The sequence below is a fragment of the Pseudophryne corroboree genome, chromosome 2, assembly GCF_028390025.1.
Source record: "Pseudophryne corroboree isolate aPseCor3 chromosome 2, aPseCor3.hap2, whole genome shotgun sequence".
Classification (NCBI taxonomy): Eukaryota; Metazoa; Chordata; class Amphibia; order Anura; family Myobatrachidae; genus Pseudophryne; species Pseudophryne corroboree.
The window spans coordinates 645,792,114-645,809,229 of NC_086445.1; the positions used below are offsets into that span (position 1 = coordinate 645,792,114).

Genomic DNA, 17,116 nt, shown 5'->3' on the forward strand with positions numbered 1-17,116 from the left:
ACACTCACAAACACAATGCCCCTCCATCTCCTCTCTCCCTGTCTCTCTCTCCCTCCCCCTCTCTCCCTCCTCCTCCACCTCCCTTCCCTTCCCTCCCTTTCATCAGCTATCTGAACAAGCAACACACCCATACTGGTTACCCTTTTCCCTTTTTTTTTAATATATTTCCCTATTTTACATTTTTCTCAGGTTTATTTGTATCTTATTTTTGATTAAATATAGTACTGTCCTGTGTTTTGTTTCTCCTGTGTTTCTTTCTGTTCTGATTTTATTGTTGTAGAAATGGCAAGTGAACAGCCACCGAGTCAAGGTTCCTCTGCGGGATCCATTGAAGAATACAGTCCTACCCAAGACCTCGAGGAGCTACAACGAAGAAAGAAAAAGGAAGCCTGGAAAAAGAAAAGTCATCACAAAAAATCTGCAGAAGTAACGACTCAGCAGCAGGAAGATGACAATAATGCTTCTGATGGTCCAAGTTCTGCAGCTGCTGGTAAGTCCCTGAGATTCACTAACCCTGAGAATTTATGTCTTGTAGAGAAAATACATCGGCACTATGACAAGATCATAGGCAGCAGAGCCCAGACCACAGCTCCCCGAGAGAAGACAGTGATCTGGCATAACATTGCCACCAAAGTCAACGCCCAAGGTCCTATTCCAAGTAGTGGTAAAGCTTGCAAGAAGAGGTACATGGATTGCAAGTGGAAAACCAAAGCCAAAATGGACAAAGAGACAAGATATGCCCGTGGAAACGGTGGTGAACCTGTAAAGACGATGAAGAAGTTGGACTGGGAACAGAAGATGCATCAGAAGATTCACCCTCAAATGGTTGAAGGTGCCACCGGGACTGTCGACTCGATGTGGGCTACCCTTTTTGATAATGTATTTTTTTTATTTCCCCCAATGTTAATCTTAATTGATATTTCTAAAAAAAATGTGTATGTATCTAGTATGGTGTGTGTGTGTGTGTGTGTAGTATGGATGATGTACGTGTATGTATGTAGCATGATGTTGTTTGTGTGTTTAGTGTGGTGGCATATCAACAAAGTTACTGTAACTCTAATATTATATTTTAAATATGATGTACAGACTCAGAAGGATCACCATGCTCTACGTCCTCCATCTCCACTCGTACACCTACAGTACCCAGTGAATGATCTCAGCAGTTTGGTGAATTTAGGGCTCCATTCTATAGTGGCATGTGTGGATGTTTGGGGGGGGGTGCGTGTGGAGGTGTATGGTGCAGTGTCTGTGTGTGGGGTAGGTGCCTGCATGTGCGTGCATGTGTGGGAGGTGGTTGCCTATGCGTGTGGGGGATATGCTTGTGTGTGGGTGAGTATAGTGCCGTTTGGGGTGGGGGCATATGGTGCAGTTTATGTATATGGGATGGGAAGGTCTTGATGGTTGATTGGGCATATGGTGTCATGTCTTGTGTACACTTGTATTTTTAATGTATTAATGTAATAGTGTTTTTCATTTATATAATTAATTAAAATTAATGCTGAAGGACAACAAAAAAGAAAAAGAACAGGCAGGAAGACAAGAAAGGAGAAGGGTGAGTTTATTAAAAAATTTAACTTTTCTAAGGGATTTTTATCACTTGCCTCTTTTTATTTTACTTTTTTTTTTTGGAACATTCTTCAAAGCGTCCATCAATTGAATCATCATTTGTGGAGCCCGATCAGTTTTTCTCTCACACATGCTTTTTATTCCACTTACCTCTCTCTCTCTCTCTCTCTCTCTCTCTCTTTCTTTCATAATGCTTTTATTTTTTTTGCATCCTCTAAGACGTTTATTTGCTGTTTTCAGATTCGTCAACACGTCCATCAAGTGAGCCATCAACACTTCTAAACATCGTGGAGACCAGTGGTCAGTTAAATATCTTCTGTATATCTTTATTTATCTCTCGCTCTCTATCCTTCTATTATTCTCTCTCTTTTTCATTCCTTCTTTCTCTTTCCTTATTTGTCTATCTTTCTTTCATTCTGTCTTTCTCTCTTTTTTTGCTATTCTCCTTCCTTCTTTCTCTCTCTCTTTCTTTCCTTCTTTCTCTATCCTAATCTCCATCTTTCTTTCTCTTTCTTTCTTTCTTTCTTTCTTTCTTTCTTTCTTTCTTTCTTTCTTTCTTTCTTTCTTTCTTTCTTTCTTTCTTTCTTTCTTTCTTTCTTTTTTTCTTTCTCCATCCTACTCTCCTTCCTTCTTTCTGTCTTTCCTTCTTTCTCTCTTTCTCTGTCTCTCTATCTCTTCATCCATCTCTCCCTTCTTATTTTTCTCTATCTTCTCTTCCTTCTATCTTTTTTTCCTTCCTTTTCTCTCTGTCTCTCTTAATTATTGTAACTATTTAATTTGGCATAGGTAATGGACCATCACAGACAGATTTTGGAGTCGGAGATGTCCAGCATACAAGTAGATCACATGCTGATGAAAGAATGTCGGACTTTGACACAAATGTGATGCCAGTTTAGAATCTCTTGTAATTGAAAGTAATCTTCTGTACATTCAACTAATTTATTTTTCTTCCAATTTAGGGCAACCATGGCACATCGGCTGGGCTGATGATGTATCGTCCTGATATCGGACTTGATGGTATATACAGTATGTACTGTGTGTGTGTGTGTGTGTGTGTGTGTGTGTGTGTTTGTATATCTATATATATATATATATATATATATATTTGACTTCTTTGTCTTAGGATCTTAAAGTATTGGAATACAATACATATTCTAATCAGGGTGATTGCATCAGCCAGAGAGCCCTACCAGTCTGGTCACCTTACAGTTAAACAAAAGGGAGTAAACAAAAAAGGACAATGGTAGCTTCAGCTTGTATGACTCAAACTTTAAGTGTCCACTGTTGTGTTAGTTAACAATAGGAAACTAGGTTTTATGCCACGTACACACAGGGAGATTTCCCCAGAGATGTGTGCTGAGCGATCTAGCCCGAACGCTCAACACACATCTCTCCTCAGCTCAGCACACAGCGCGATGTGTGCTGAGCGAGGGGGGATGGGGGGCTGCTCATTTCACCCAGTGGCGAAATGCGTGATGTGCTAGGTTGTTCCTTCATGCAGGCCAATCTAACACCGGCGATAGTGGTGTGCAGGGCCGTGCATCGCTATCGCTGTTGGGCATACACACGGAGAGATCCATGCTTAACTTCTAAGCAATCTAGTTAGACTGCTTAGATTTTAAGCATGGATATCTCCGTGTGTACCCTCCTTAAAGGTGTGTACACATGGTGAGATCCTTGCTATGCCCAATTTTGACTATGCAATTTCCCTTGAACTCCCGCAGAGCCCAGATAGCACAGATTTTTACTATCTGTACTTTCGAGTTTGTCTATGTACGATTTTGACTACGTGCCAATTTTGACTATACTGTGTACTGGATAGTACAGTAGATAGTCAATATTGACTTGCCTGCGCAGTCTATCTAGCCTTGCGATACCAACCCCACGGGAGTGCGCATCGGGATCGCCTTGAGATGTTCACTAACGTTCCTTAAGTTTTTGACTATATTGTCAAAATCTTACAGATTTATCTCACCGTGTGTACACACCTTTACATGTATACATTACCTAAAGTGTAACAGATAATAACACAATTGCATATATTAGCAATATGAAGGTTGATTTAAACACAATCTGGGACATGCTATTGTTAAAGCTGATTAACTTATAGGAATTAAAGCAAACCCCTAACAGATGCGTACAAGTTGCGTAAGCACACCGTCACGCTGTAAGCACGGTGTAGCTACACGTGAGGCAGAGTACACTTTATAACCCCTAGCAGGAAAGGAACACCACACCAATTGTATTTAAAATGTTGGGATCCGACCCACCATCAGTTATTTACTAAAAAGGGGGTTACAACAATAATTACAATCATATAAGAGAAAAGGGCTACAATCAATGGATACATATGTTTGTTTTGCCTGCGCCACCTGGTTCCAGTCCTCAGTCAATCTGGGTAGATGACCTTCAGAGAAGGTGTCTGACCGGCCATGAGGCTTGGCTATTATACAATATTCTAAAGCATGAAACAATAGAAACTGTAAGCTCTTCTTCCATTGGTTCGGGGGTGGGACATATCCTGTGCACTGGGGATCATTGGTCAGCTCAAGCGGTGGGCGATGGCTAAGTCTTGAGATGTGATTACTGTTGTTTACATCTTAGTTCCCGCCCCAAGACCAGTTAAACCCACCACATTAATCATACATAAATCCGGTATTACTAAAAACTATGCGACAATATGCGACAATATCCTCATACCCACCGGATTACTGCTTATGTGACCCTGAACAATATGATCCCACACATGATATGATTATCCATTTCCATCCTTGAGATATACATATATAATACATATACAGGTTGAGTATCCCATATCCAAATATTCCGAAATACGGAATATTCCAAAATACGGACTTTTTTTAGTGAGAGTGAGATAGTGAAATCTTTGTTTTTTGATGGCTCAATGTACACAAACTTTGTTTAATACACAAAGTTATTAAAAATATTGTATTAAATGACCTTCAGGCTGTGTGTATAAGGTGTATATGAAACATAAATGAATTGTGTGAATATACACACACTTTGTTTAATGCACAAAGTTGCAAAAAAATATTGGCTAAAATTACCTTCAGGCTGTGTGTATAAGGTGTATATGTAACATAAATGTATTCTGTGCTTAGATTTAGGTCCCATTGCCATGATATCTCATTATGGTATGCAATTATTCCAAAATACGGAAAAATCCCATATCCAAAGTACCTTTGGTCCCAAGCATTTTGGATAAGGGATACTCAACCTGTATACACATACACACACACACACACACACACACACACACACACACACACACACACACACACATATATATATATATATATATATATATACATACATACATACATATACATACACATACATTCCTGCTATAACAATTTGTTATGAAATATACATATATTACCATGGGCTGGATGAGTCCAGACCATGTGTATGAGAATATCATTGCTATACAATATATCATACATTAAATGTCTGTTCTGCAATTTGTCAGCTATTTAGTGATTGTACAAGCAAGGCTTGTGTTTTGTGTAGGGTATTGTCTTCTTGTTTGTCCTGGCTTCTAGTAAAACAATGACAGTCCAGTATCTGTTGTCTTAATGTACACTTTAAAACAATGGGGGCAACCAAAGGTATTTACCTTCCTCATAGAGTCAGGGTCCATGTTCCATGATTACAAACTTTGCGTAAGCAAGACAGTCTGATACATTCAAGGCACTGTTTGTGATTGAGTTTCTAGAAGAATCACCTTTCTATGCGTATGAGTGGTTTGATTAATTTGTGTGTGCACAGTAACTTGCTATTGAAGAATGTACAGATGTTGTGTGAGTTATGCACTATATGGATAAAATATTGAATATGGCTTTTGTGGCTTTTCTATGCGAATGCGTATGTTACCGTATTTACTCATACCACGTGCTAATACGCAGGGCTTCAGGAGCCAATGTACGCAGCGTCTGGGTTTGCGCACGCACGGCTGGTACACAACCGCACAGAGGCCACTCTGAATGGTGTTTGCACATAATTGATGTGGCTATAATATTTTTGACTTTGACAGTCCACCCTTTGGCAGTCAACAATAACTGCCACACTTAAGTAATAAAACTGAAAATATTATCTATACAATATATACAAAGTTTGAATGACCGGGAGAGAGTTGTAGGTAGGAAACGTGTAGCCTAGTGGGAGAGGAAAAAGCATGTATGTATGAATCAATGTCTGAGGGGCATGTATCATTGTGCTGTATATGTTCTAAGTAAGCTTCAAGGAATTGTGAAGTATACATTAAATCCTTCTCATCCCGTACTAAGGGTCTGTACATGGGAAAACAAACACTACCAAGCTTTTTTCGGGCAAGGGCTTTTAACCCTCACCCTTTTGGCTTCTTATACTAACAAATGGGGAGCACATTTATCTTATGATACATGGAGGGCAAACATATGTGAGTGCTACTATATGTGGATAACACCTGTCGACAATGTGTGCCATTAACTGGAGGTTGCAGAGATGAGGGTAAGACACATATAGAAAAAAATACATTCACATATTATTCGGTATGGTTGACGTCTTTTCCGGTTGGATATTTCTGGGTAGAGGGGGAAACAGAGAAAAATGGTGAAAGAAACAGGCCATGAAATTCATTTGCAATCCTTATCATAACACTGTCTCTATGGATGGATCATAAATCAAATCTGCTGCTGTAACAACGCCCTTGCTCCTTAGACTCATTAAATTTGTGATGTGCTTGTGCCGCATCAGAATTCGAACACACCTGAATATCAGACCAATAATTATGACGACACCCAGGATACAAAGGAGAAACTTTCCTATACTTGCAATTACATTCTGCGCCCACTCCCCTAATCCAGAAAACCATTTGAGTGGGTTAAACCATGAGGCCCAGTCGGTAAATTCATTACCCACAGCCATCAAGGTTAGGTTGTGTTTCCTTCTGTACTCCCACTTCAACTGCAAGATCTCATTCATCTTCTGATTGATGATCTCCGTGTGGTCGTCAGTGCTATTCGTAATATGCGTACAGCACTTCAAACCATATTGAGTTGCTAGAGTAACACAGTACCCACCTGTCACAGCCATAACATAATTAAGGACCATTCTGTGCTGGACCAGCTCCTTCTTGTAGGCTTGTAACTCCCTGCCCGTATACCTGAAGGTGTCATCATACATCTCAGTGATATTATCTATCAAGTTCGCTAGCGCATGGATATACCTGTAATTTATAGTTCCTCTGGCAGTACAGGTGATGTCTAATGCAAGAAGAACTTGAATCCCGGTGGATTCATGGAACAAATCAGAGGCTGCATGCTCTGCCCTATCTATGAGGTGTCTCTTGATGATGTGTTCATAATGGGTATGAGTATAAAGAGTCTGAGTGTTGTGGTGAATGTCTTTCATTTTGTCGTGTGCTATGGTCATGACCTCTGGTAGTACTCTCCCAATATAGCACAACCCTTCAGACCTCGGAGTAAGCCACTTGTACGCTTTCCTACCACATATGAAATAAGCATCATCTGGGAGAACATAAGGGACAAAATGCAACAACACCATATCACATATCTTCCTTATAAAGAAACCAATCCCTAGTTCTCTCATTTGCTCAGTAAAAGTATCGGGCTGGATGATGTGGGCACAATACCCCTGCGATACTTTCCCATCCCACATGGTTTTGCTCCCACTTGTATACCTGTACCGAAGTACTTCCCACTGGTGGCTATTTTGCGTACAAGTTTGGAGTCAATAGGTATCTTATCAGCTCTGTGTGAAAAGGTCATTGTCTGGTTATTCCACGTCACTTCCCAATTTCCTTGTTTTCGGAAATTGGAAACATTAAAACACAACAGTGACCTATCTATGTGGTACTGATGGAGCTTCAAGCTAGGGGGCCTAGATATATTGAATTTCTTGTCCACCGGTCTCCCACCCTGTAATTCGAGTACCTCATCTATTGTTAAAGGGTATGGCACTAATCCTGACTTACTCTGTCCTTGAGGTACCTGTGAGCATACCCAACATTCTGTTTGGTTTAATACCGTACCCACTAATGCAGGCTTTTTCAACCACTGTGCCGTGGCACACTAGTGTGCCGCGACCAGTTGCAAGGTGTTCCATGGAGCCAGAGCAGCTTCATGTACAGTGAACTGTTGGCCCGGGCTCTTCTTAGAGGATTAGTCATGCTCCGGCCGTGACCTAAACACAGTGGCGTGCGGTGAGGTCAGTGGCTGGTGAGGCACTACAGCCATAATGTCCACCGAATCTGCCGATGACCCCTACCGCCGCCGAGTAAATGCCCGCTACTGACCCTGAGTCGATGCCCTGTGCCACCGCCAATGGCTTACAAACTCACCCACCATCAACTGACCCAGCCCTCCGCCACTAATTTGCATCTCAGTCCGATGCCGCCAATGCCCGCTGCCTGCCTGCTCATCATACTTGTGATATATTGTACATTTTTATAAAAAAAAAAATAGTGTTTGGGACTGGGAAGGGAGTGGGAGGAGGACATGAATGCAATTTTGTTGTCCAGGGCTTCCATTAACTTAATGGAAAAGGGTCTGAATGGGTTAAAAAAAAATGCGTGAGGTCCCCCCTCCTAAGTGTAACCAGCCTCGGGCTCTTTGAGCCGGTCCTGGTTGTTTAAATACTGGGGAAAAATTGGACAGGGGTTCCCCGTATTTAGACAACCAGCACCGGGCTCTTAGTCCGGTCCTGGTTCCAAAAAATACGGGGGACAAAAGATGTAGGGGTTCCCCCGTATTTTTGAAACCAGCACCGGGCTCCACTAGCCAGGGACATAATGCCACAGCCGGGGGACACATTTATGTAGGTCCCTGCGGCCGTGGCATTACCCCCCCCCCAACTAGTCACCCCTGGCCGGGGTTCCCTGGAGGTGTGGGGACCCCTTAAATGAAGGGGTCCCCTCCTCCAGGCACCCAAGGGCCAGGGGTGAAGCCCGAGGCTGTCCCCAGCACCCCTAGGCGGTGGGTGCCAAACTGATAGCCATAAGTGTGTAAAAAAAAAGAGTATTGTTTTTTGTTGTAGAACTACAAGGCCCAGCAAGCCTCCCCCGCTTGCTGGTACTTGGAGAACCTCAAGTACCAGCATGCGGGGAAATAACGGGCCCACTGGTACCTGTAGTTCTACAACAACAAAAATACCCAAATAAAAACACAACTCGCACACCGTGACAGTAAAAGTTTATTAAAAACACACTTACACACTCACACATACTTACCTACATCCCACGCCGGTCACGTCCACTTGTCCAGTAGAATCCAATAGGTGGTTCCTGTAAAAATGAGAGACAGATTACTTACCTACATCCCACGCCGGTCACGTCCACTTGTCCAGTAGAATCCATATTGGAACCAGGCACCTGGAACAAGAATAGAAATAAACACTTACGAGAGAGAGAGAAGTCCCGGGCTCACTCTCACTGACAGACAGCTCCCGGCCCGTTGCTTAGCAACGGGACGCGCCTGGCAACACAAGTCACAGTGCTGCAGGCAGGAAGGAGGCGGCAGCGGCTGGAGGCGGAGGGCCAGGAGGAGAGGTGAGCACTACGGGGACAAGACAACACAAACATACAAACATAGAACTCACCCCTCACTCCTGCTTCAGGCTCGTCGCTCCAACGCCAGTCACAGCCGCCGGGTCCCGCCGCCTCTTCCCCCTCCAGCGTCGTGTTGGTGATTGGACAGCGGATCCAGCACTGGATCCGCTGCCCAATCACAGGTGCCTCGCTGACATGGGGGTGGTGTCCCTGTCAGCGAGGCACTTGTTTCAGTGGCGCTTTCCTGCTTTGTTTCAATGGGCTTTTACAGCCCAGTGTTTGGCCCCGCCCCCCGCTCTGCCCCGTTCCCATTATCCACGGGAGGCACTGCTATCAGTGCCTCCCAAAGTCATTTAAATGCATCAAATTATTAGAATTAAATAAAGAAGATACTTATGACACAGACTATGTGTCATAAGTATCTTCTTTGTATGATTTTAATAATTAATCACAGGGGAGGCACTGCCTCCCCTGACTGCACGTCCCTGCCTAAACCTTGATGACGCGGCGGTGTGATATCATAGGTCACAGCCGCCGCATCTCACCACCCAGCCAGCCCACCCACCTGCATACACAACTTCCAGTTCCCATCTGCATCCACAGCTTTCCTTGTCCACCCACATCCACACCTGCCCGACCGCCTGCTGCTCAGTATTCGCAGCACTTCACTATGAACAACCCCCGCCACTGGGGGACAGGGAGGAGGACAGCTGACCTGTAGGGGCTAATATTTGTTGTGTTATTTCTCCTGTGGGGAGCAATAGGATTTATGGGGGGAACAATGTGAATAATTCATGTGGGGAGCAATAGGATTTATGTGGGGAGAAATACGATTGATTTATGTGGGGAGCAATGTGATTGTTTTTTCTGTGTAGGACAATGTATGTGTGGATTTTTTTTACTGTGAGGGCCAATGTGTGTTTTGTTTTTTTTCTGTCGGGAACTGATGGTGTGCCTTGGCAAATTTAAAATATTGTTCGGTGTGCCGCGAGTAAAAAAAGGTTGAAAATCACTGCACTAATGAGTGGTAATCATGTCGGTCAATGTCGATATTACTGTTTGACTGACATCTCTGTATGCACCCATCTTCGATTATGTTCTCGCAATGCCTACATATACAATATTCATCAGACAATAACCCTTCACATTGCCTCCGAGCTCCGTGACTACCAGATCGCTTACTGATACCAGCCTTTACTAGAGTGATGTGCTGCTCCTGAGATCCTACAAATCCGTACTCACCATCAGAACCCATTGCAGATCCTTGCTCGACGTCTCTGGAACCCTCACAAATACAGATTGTCCTGATTAAAAACAGTCACCAGAAAAACCCGAAACACAGTCTCTTGAGGTAGATCCATTTTGATAAGGAGCAAAAATAAAAGTAAGAAGGGAAGTGGCCTGGCTTTCATACTGCGAGGACGTGCTCTATGGCTGCTCCTGAGGGCACCTTATATTACCTCTCCTGACATCTACCTGCTCCCTCCCTGGGAGTCTTGGAGTGCCTCCAACAGCCCCTCTTACCCTGCTGCAATCGCTGGGGGGTCCCACGGAGTCGGGGAGTGCTTTTCAGCCCTCCTGCGGATTGCGGCCTTCCCCTCGGCGTGAAGCCGGAGCCTGAAGTTGAGATCATGGCCGGGCTGTGTATCCGGAGCCGTGCAGCTGACTCCACGGAGCTTTCCGGGTCCCCGGTGGGCGTCTTGCAGGCAGCCAGCTTCTACAACCCCCCACCTGCCGCACTACGACCCCGGCGCACGGGACACGGAGGGGAGGACGCGGCCCACCGGGACGGGGATTGAGCGGCGGCCATCTTGCTTTCGGCTGTGGAGCTCGCGGGACGACGGGACATCGGCCGGGTGAGCTGCTGCCCCCCCCTGACTGCTAATCCCCTCACTGTTGCATCGGCTGGGCCCCGGCGCCGCTCAGGTCAGTGTTGTTGGGCTCCCGCGGCCGTTCCTGCCGCCGGCCGGTCTCTTCCTCCTGCCCTGGGGTGGTGGTCTCGGGAGCTCCCTGAGTGGGGGCGGCTCGCCACGGCCCTCGCTGCCCGCTGCCGGCTGCACAGGTGGCCGCTCTCCTTGGGGCTCCATAACCGCATGGGCCGGAAGGTTCACTCCGGCTGCACCGGGCAGTGGCCCAGCTCCTTTCCCCCCCCCCCCCCTCCTGGGCTCGGCTGACTGGGATTAGTTCCCTGCCATCACTGGGATACCGTGGTGCAAGAAAGCAGATAAAGCACATATATTTCTACTCAGCCCTGTTGTACTGCCGCCGGTCGCTGGCTGGTCCGTGGCCGTGCTGGCGTGCTCTCCCCCATCGCCTGGCTACCGTGATTGGCACTTGTGGAGGCTACTTACCTTGCTCTGCAATACTGGTTTGCTCCACACCTGATTACTACTTATCTCGTCCTCTACGATGTGAGGATCACATGATTCCTGTTTTATGCTAAATCATTCTGCGGCCAGGCAGCGCTAAGGGGCTCATTTTGATACCACTTATAAGGTCTATGGGAGCCGGCATCAACCCATTTCACACTTGTGCCACCTGTTCCGCTGAACCGATAGCATCAGCTGCTACCCATCTACCTTTCTCATTCCACTATGTCACAGAGGAACCGCAAAACCCCTGCTCAGGCTAAGCCTAGTATCCTCCGGGCATGGGAAAAAGCAGGCGTTACACCTCGCGGCTCCCACACCGTGGACCCCATGTCGGATGCCGATGATGCTCCTTCTCCGAAGACAGGTCTCACGACCCAAGATGTAATTGCTATCGTCACTAAGACCATTCAGACGGAAATGAGGTCGATCCTAGCTGAATTCAGAACTGAACTCGCTGATCTTGGCACCCGCACAGACTCCCTGGAACGTAAAGTGGATGAAGTCTGCCAATATCAAATAGTGGTCGAACAGGAGCTATCGGAGATTCGCACAGATATGGCCCAACAGGAGGACCACTTGGAGGATATGGACAACCGGAATCGCCGGAACAATGTCCGGATCCGCAACATACCGGAGAGCGTTTCTATGGAGGGCCTCCCAAGTTTTCTGGAGGGCTTGCTGCAGACTATGATTCCTGAGGTCTCTAAAGATTTCCTCCTTCTCGATAGAGCACATAGAGCCCTGCGCCCACGTCCTCCACCCACCCAACCCCCGCGGGATGTCATCCTGCGGTTCCATTATTACAAAACAAAAGAGAAATTTATGATGGCGGCCCGGGAACATCAATCAGTTATTTACTCTGGGGCCCAGCTGCAGATTTTCCAGGACTTGGCCCCCTCCACACTTCGAAAACGCAAGGACCTTACCGCTATCACCAAAGTCCTTCGAGACAACTCCATCAAGTACAAGTGGGGCTTCCCATTCCAGCTACATGTTACAAAAGATGGCTCTCATCATTCGATTAAAACGCCTGCCCAGGGCTATGACCTTCTCAGGTCCCTGGGCATTTTTGAGTCTCTTCCTGATGAGATCCGGAATCAGCTCACTATCACCTCCCCTAGAAGACCCGTGGCTCCTACCCCTGAATGGTCTGCTAAATGAGCGGTTGGAATCCCCTCTCAGGATCAGCAATTATAATGGACATTGCACATTAGTCCCCCCCTTTATTATCATATTAGTCTTATGATATATTGTTTCGCATATTTGACCTTTATGATTTAGTGGACTAGGTGTTCTTCCTGACTCCTGCATAATGCCACATGGTGACCCCATCTCTATGATGGCTGCGTGCCCTGGGGTGGGCCGGCTGCTGTGCCGCTCTGCACCAGGGAACGACATAGTCTTATACAAACAGTTTATCCGTTCCAAATGTTAGGTTCTTTACAGATTGCCAATAGTTTCTTTAGTTCTCAATGTATACCTGCCTACTTTCGCCTTGTCTTTAGAGGAGTTAGCTATTTCGCATTTAAATGTCCTCTCGCTATGTTTATTATATCATGCTAGTTTCTCCCTCTTCCTATTACATTGTTTTCCACATTTGAGTTTGGTGGCTGGTTGGTCTACATGTTGTCTAGACCTCCTACACATCAGTCCTGGATGGTCCCTTTTCTTTGTGTTGGTCTCGTGCCTTGAATTGGTAAGGCTAATCTACCGCTCAATCCTGAGGGACCACCCTGGCCTAGAATTTGGAAGTGATTGTTTTGGTTGCTGTTGTTTTCGCATACCACCATTGATTCATCAAGGCATTGTTATAGGTCTAATTCATGTTATATTTAGGATGCCTTGGTTGAATTCACATCTTAAGGTACTGTTATTATTAACATAGATATTGATAGCAATGTCTTCTCTTCTCTTCCTACTCCTCTTTACTCCCTGACCTGATTCTCCCACACCCCTTACCCTGGCTCGCAGAATGTATCTCCCCCTTTTTTCTGTATGTTCCTCTTCTTCCTTGTTATTTTTTATTATTGGCGCTACCCCCCACACCGAAGGGGCTGCCCGCCTGGCACCCGCCCCTTCATTCCTGGACCCAACCCGTTTCTAGGAAAGGGTCTATCTCTTAAGTTCGTACTTACGATCTCTCTCACCTGTTACTCTTGTCTTTTTCTTCCCTTTTTAATGTCCCCTGGTCGGCCATGTCAAGGGTTATCCTTTCTACTGAGCTATGCTGTTTTTCATCCTCCATGACTTTAAAAGTCTTGTCCATTAACGTCAATGGCCTCAATTCCCCGACCAAGCGCTCCATGTCGTTTCAGTTTTTTGCCAGACAAAAAGCTGATATCATATTCTTACAGGAGACCCATTTTAGGGCCCCTCACCCCTCTTTAAGCTCCAAGCGTTATCCTCATGCCTTTTATTCCACAATGTCAGCTAAGCGCAGAGGCACTGCCATCCTGGTCCATCGTGACCTTCCCCTGGTTGTCCAGGACACAGATCTCGATGACCATGGCAGATTTGTGATTCTCTCCGGCTCCCTTAATCAAACCCCCATCACCTTGGCGTCGGTTTACGCTCCGAACATGCAGCAGGGTTCCTTCTTTAAGACGTTCTCTGACCATCTTTCTAAATTTTCGAATCCCTGGGTTATTGTGGCCGGTGATTGTAATGCTACATTAGACCCCCATGTTGACAGATCCCGTCCATGCGTGGGGCCCTCTCCCCATACAAAACTGTCTAAACTCCTCCAGTCATGCATCACGGCACACAATTTATATGATAGTTGGAAAACACTTTACCCGTCCGCTAAGGGCTACACGCACTATTCCCCACAACACGATTTATATACTCGTATCGATTACGTTTTTGTAGATAGGGACTCCACTCAAACCCTTTTGAGCGCCTAAGTAGTTCCGATCACCTGGTCTGACCATTATGCGATATTACTTGATTTCGCTTTTTCTCATAAACCCTCAACTTCCCGCAAGTGGCGCCTTAATGAGTCCCTGCTTCTTAAATCCTTTAACGTGTCTCAAATAGAGGCCGTGATCCATCACTACCTTGCTGATAACGTCTCCCCTGACATCTGACCAGCAATACTATGGGAAGCACATAAGGTAACACTGCGGGGTCTCCTCATTAGCCTTACATCTATCCAGAGGAAGGTTGAGTCTAAACGGATCGCGGACTTAGAGGCTGACTTGGCTTCATTGACTCTTCGCCATCAGCGTTTCCCCAAACGCAAACTATACCTAAAGATACTTGCCCTGAAAGGGCAATTGTCACAAATCCTCACCAAGAAAATGATCAAGTCACTCTTGTGGATCCGCCAGAAATTTTACGAAAAGTCAAACAAGGCAGATACCTTGTTAGCCCGTCGACTGCGCGAGAAACGCACGCTCAATAGGATACTGGCTTTGAGGTGCCCTGATGGATCCACAACGTGTGACCCTAAACTGATGGCTTCCCTCTTCCAAGATTATTATGCTTCCCTCTATAACCTCCCCTCAGAGGTCTCTACCGCTCCACACCATGTGTCACCTATCCAACAGTATCTTTCCTCTTGTCATTTACCGACACTCTCTACAGCAGATCTTAAGACACTCAACGTTCCTATTACTCACGAGGAAATCCTTACAACAATTAGGCAACTTCGCCGCTCTTCCGCCCCGGGTCCTGATGGGTATACTGCCATATATTTAAAAAAAAATTCCCAAGCCCTTCTTCCTATGTTACACTCACTCTTCAATTCATTGATGGAGGGGAGCTCCCTCGATGCAGCCACCACCAGATCCAATATTATAGTTATTGCCAAACCTGATCGTGATCCCCTGGAAATGAAAAACTATAGGCCCATCTCATTGTTAAACACAGATCTAAAGTTATTCGCTAAAATCCTCTCAAACCGACTCGCCCCTTATCTCCCCACATTAATTCACCCGGACCAAGTGGGCTTCATCCCCAATCGTCAAGCTGCAGACAATACACGGCGCCTTATTGATCTCATACACCTCTCCCATCGGGACTCCATTCCGACTCTGGTGGTGGCTCTTGATGCGGAAAAGGCCTTTGATAGGGTAGCCTGGCCCTTCATACAGCAAGCCCTACAGGCTGTAGGAATTCATGGTACATTCTATAATGCCATCACATCGCTTTATTTTAACCCCTCAGCGTCTATCCTGGTTAACGGTCTTTCCTCCCCGCCACTATCTATTAGAAATGGCACCCGACAGGGATGTCCACTTTCCCCCCTACTTTTTGCCCAGATAATGGAACCGTTGGCGGCGAAAATCCGACTGAACTCCAACATCTCAGGTATCTTGGTAGGCAACCATGAATATAAAAATGCACTATATGCAGATTATGTCATTTTGACTCTGACCGACCCGCACACTTCCCTACAACACCTCTTTGAGGAGATCCAAACATATAGCTCCATCTCGAACTATAAACTTAATGCCGACAAAACAGAGGTTCTAGATCTACATATCACTCCACGGGATCTTAGACTTTTACGCTCCTCCCATTCCTTTAAATGGCAAAGTACTAAACTCAAATATTTAGGCATTTACCTAACCAAATCCTATTCATCGTTATATGCTGCCAACTTCCCGCGTTTAATATCTTCACTGAAATCCGATCTCACCGCATGGAATAAATTATTTATTTCTTGGTTTGGTCGCATCGCGGCAGTCAAAATGAACCTATTGCCGCGGTTATTGTACTTATGGCAAACCCTGCCTATTCACATTCCCATTAAGATATTGAAGAATCTTCAGCGAGATATATCTAACTTCATCTGGGCTGGGAAAAAACCCAGAGTCAAGATACGGCTGCTCCAACAGCACCGCTCAGAGGGCGGCCTTGGTGTTCCAGACCTTATTCGTTACTACCGTGCCACGCATTTGGCCTCTTGTGTTCTCTGGCACTCACCTCCGGCACAGAGAACGTGGACTTTTCTCGAGGCGCATTCTCTCCATATGTTCTCATCCTCAACCCTGTTATGGTGCCCATCCCGCTCCCGACCCACCTCTAATCTTCTCTTGCCAACAGTGCGCTTTTCCTTGTCAATATGGGATTTTTGTACTCGCTTCTATCAACTCCATTCTCACAACCCCTACTTAACTCCTCTATGGAACAATGCGCAATTCCCTCCAAGCAATAATCACTCTGCATTCCACCATTGGACTGCGCACAATATTCTTTTTCTACAGGACGTAGCTCCTCTTTCCTCATTCCCATCTTTTGCGAATCTACAATCCCGCTTTTCGCTCCCCCACTCGGTATTCTATCAGTTTTTGCAAATTAGACATTTCTATGGAACTCTCACTAAACCCACCCATCCTGTTATTGCTACCCCCCTGGAGATATGGTGTCACGGATCTCACTCAACGAACGGACTGCTCTCTCGCATTTACCGGGTGTTACTGACACACAATGTCCCCCCTAAGGAGAGTCACGAACTGGCCTGGGAAAAAGAGGTGGGAGAGACCTAGACCGTTGAGGACTGGGAGGACATTAGACAAGAAATTACCAAAGCTCTATCTCAGTTCGAATCGCTGAAAATTCATATAAACTGTACTACCGCTGGTATCTGGTTCCTACTAGACTACAT

The 17,116-nt window shown here is 45.6% G+C and overlaps 1 protein-coding gene across 3 annotated transcripts in view; it reads left to right on the top strand.

The window, feature by feature from the left end:
• The window catches only part of LOC135051049 (NF-kappa-B-activating protein-like), a 75,958-nt gene that overhangs the window by 37,433 nt on the left and 21,409 nt on the right, over positions 1 to 17,116 (top strand). For 2 of the 3 annotated variants that reach the window (XM_063957236.1, XM_063957235.1), the window contains exons 2-5: positions 281 to 490; positions 1,505 to 1,552; positions 1,807 to 1,866; positions 2,353 to 2,583. In XM_063957236.1, the coding sequence (XP_063813306.1) occupies positions 283 to 490; positions 1,505 to 1,552; positions 1,807 to 1,866; positions 2,353 to 2,462 (426 nt within the window). In that variant the 5' untranslated portion in view covers positions 281 to 282 and the 3' untranslated portion in view covers positions 2,463 to 2,583. The remainder of the gene's footprint in view (positions 1 to 280; positions 491 to 1,504; positions 1,553 to 1,806; positions 1,867 to 2,352; positions 2,584 to 17,116) is intronic. The other variant, XM_063957237.1, reaches the window with a different exon arrangement.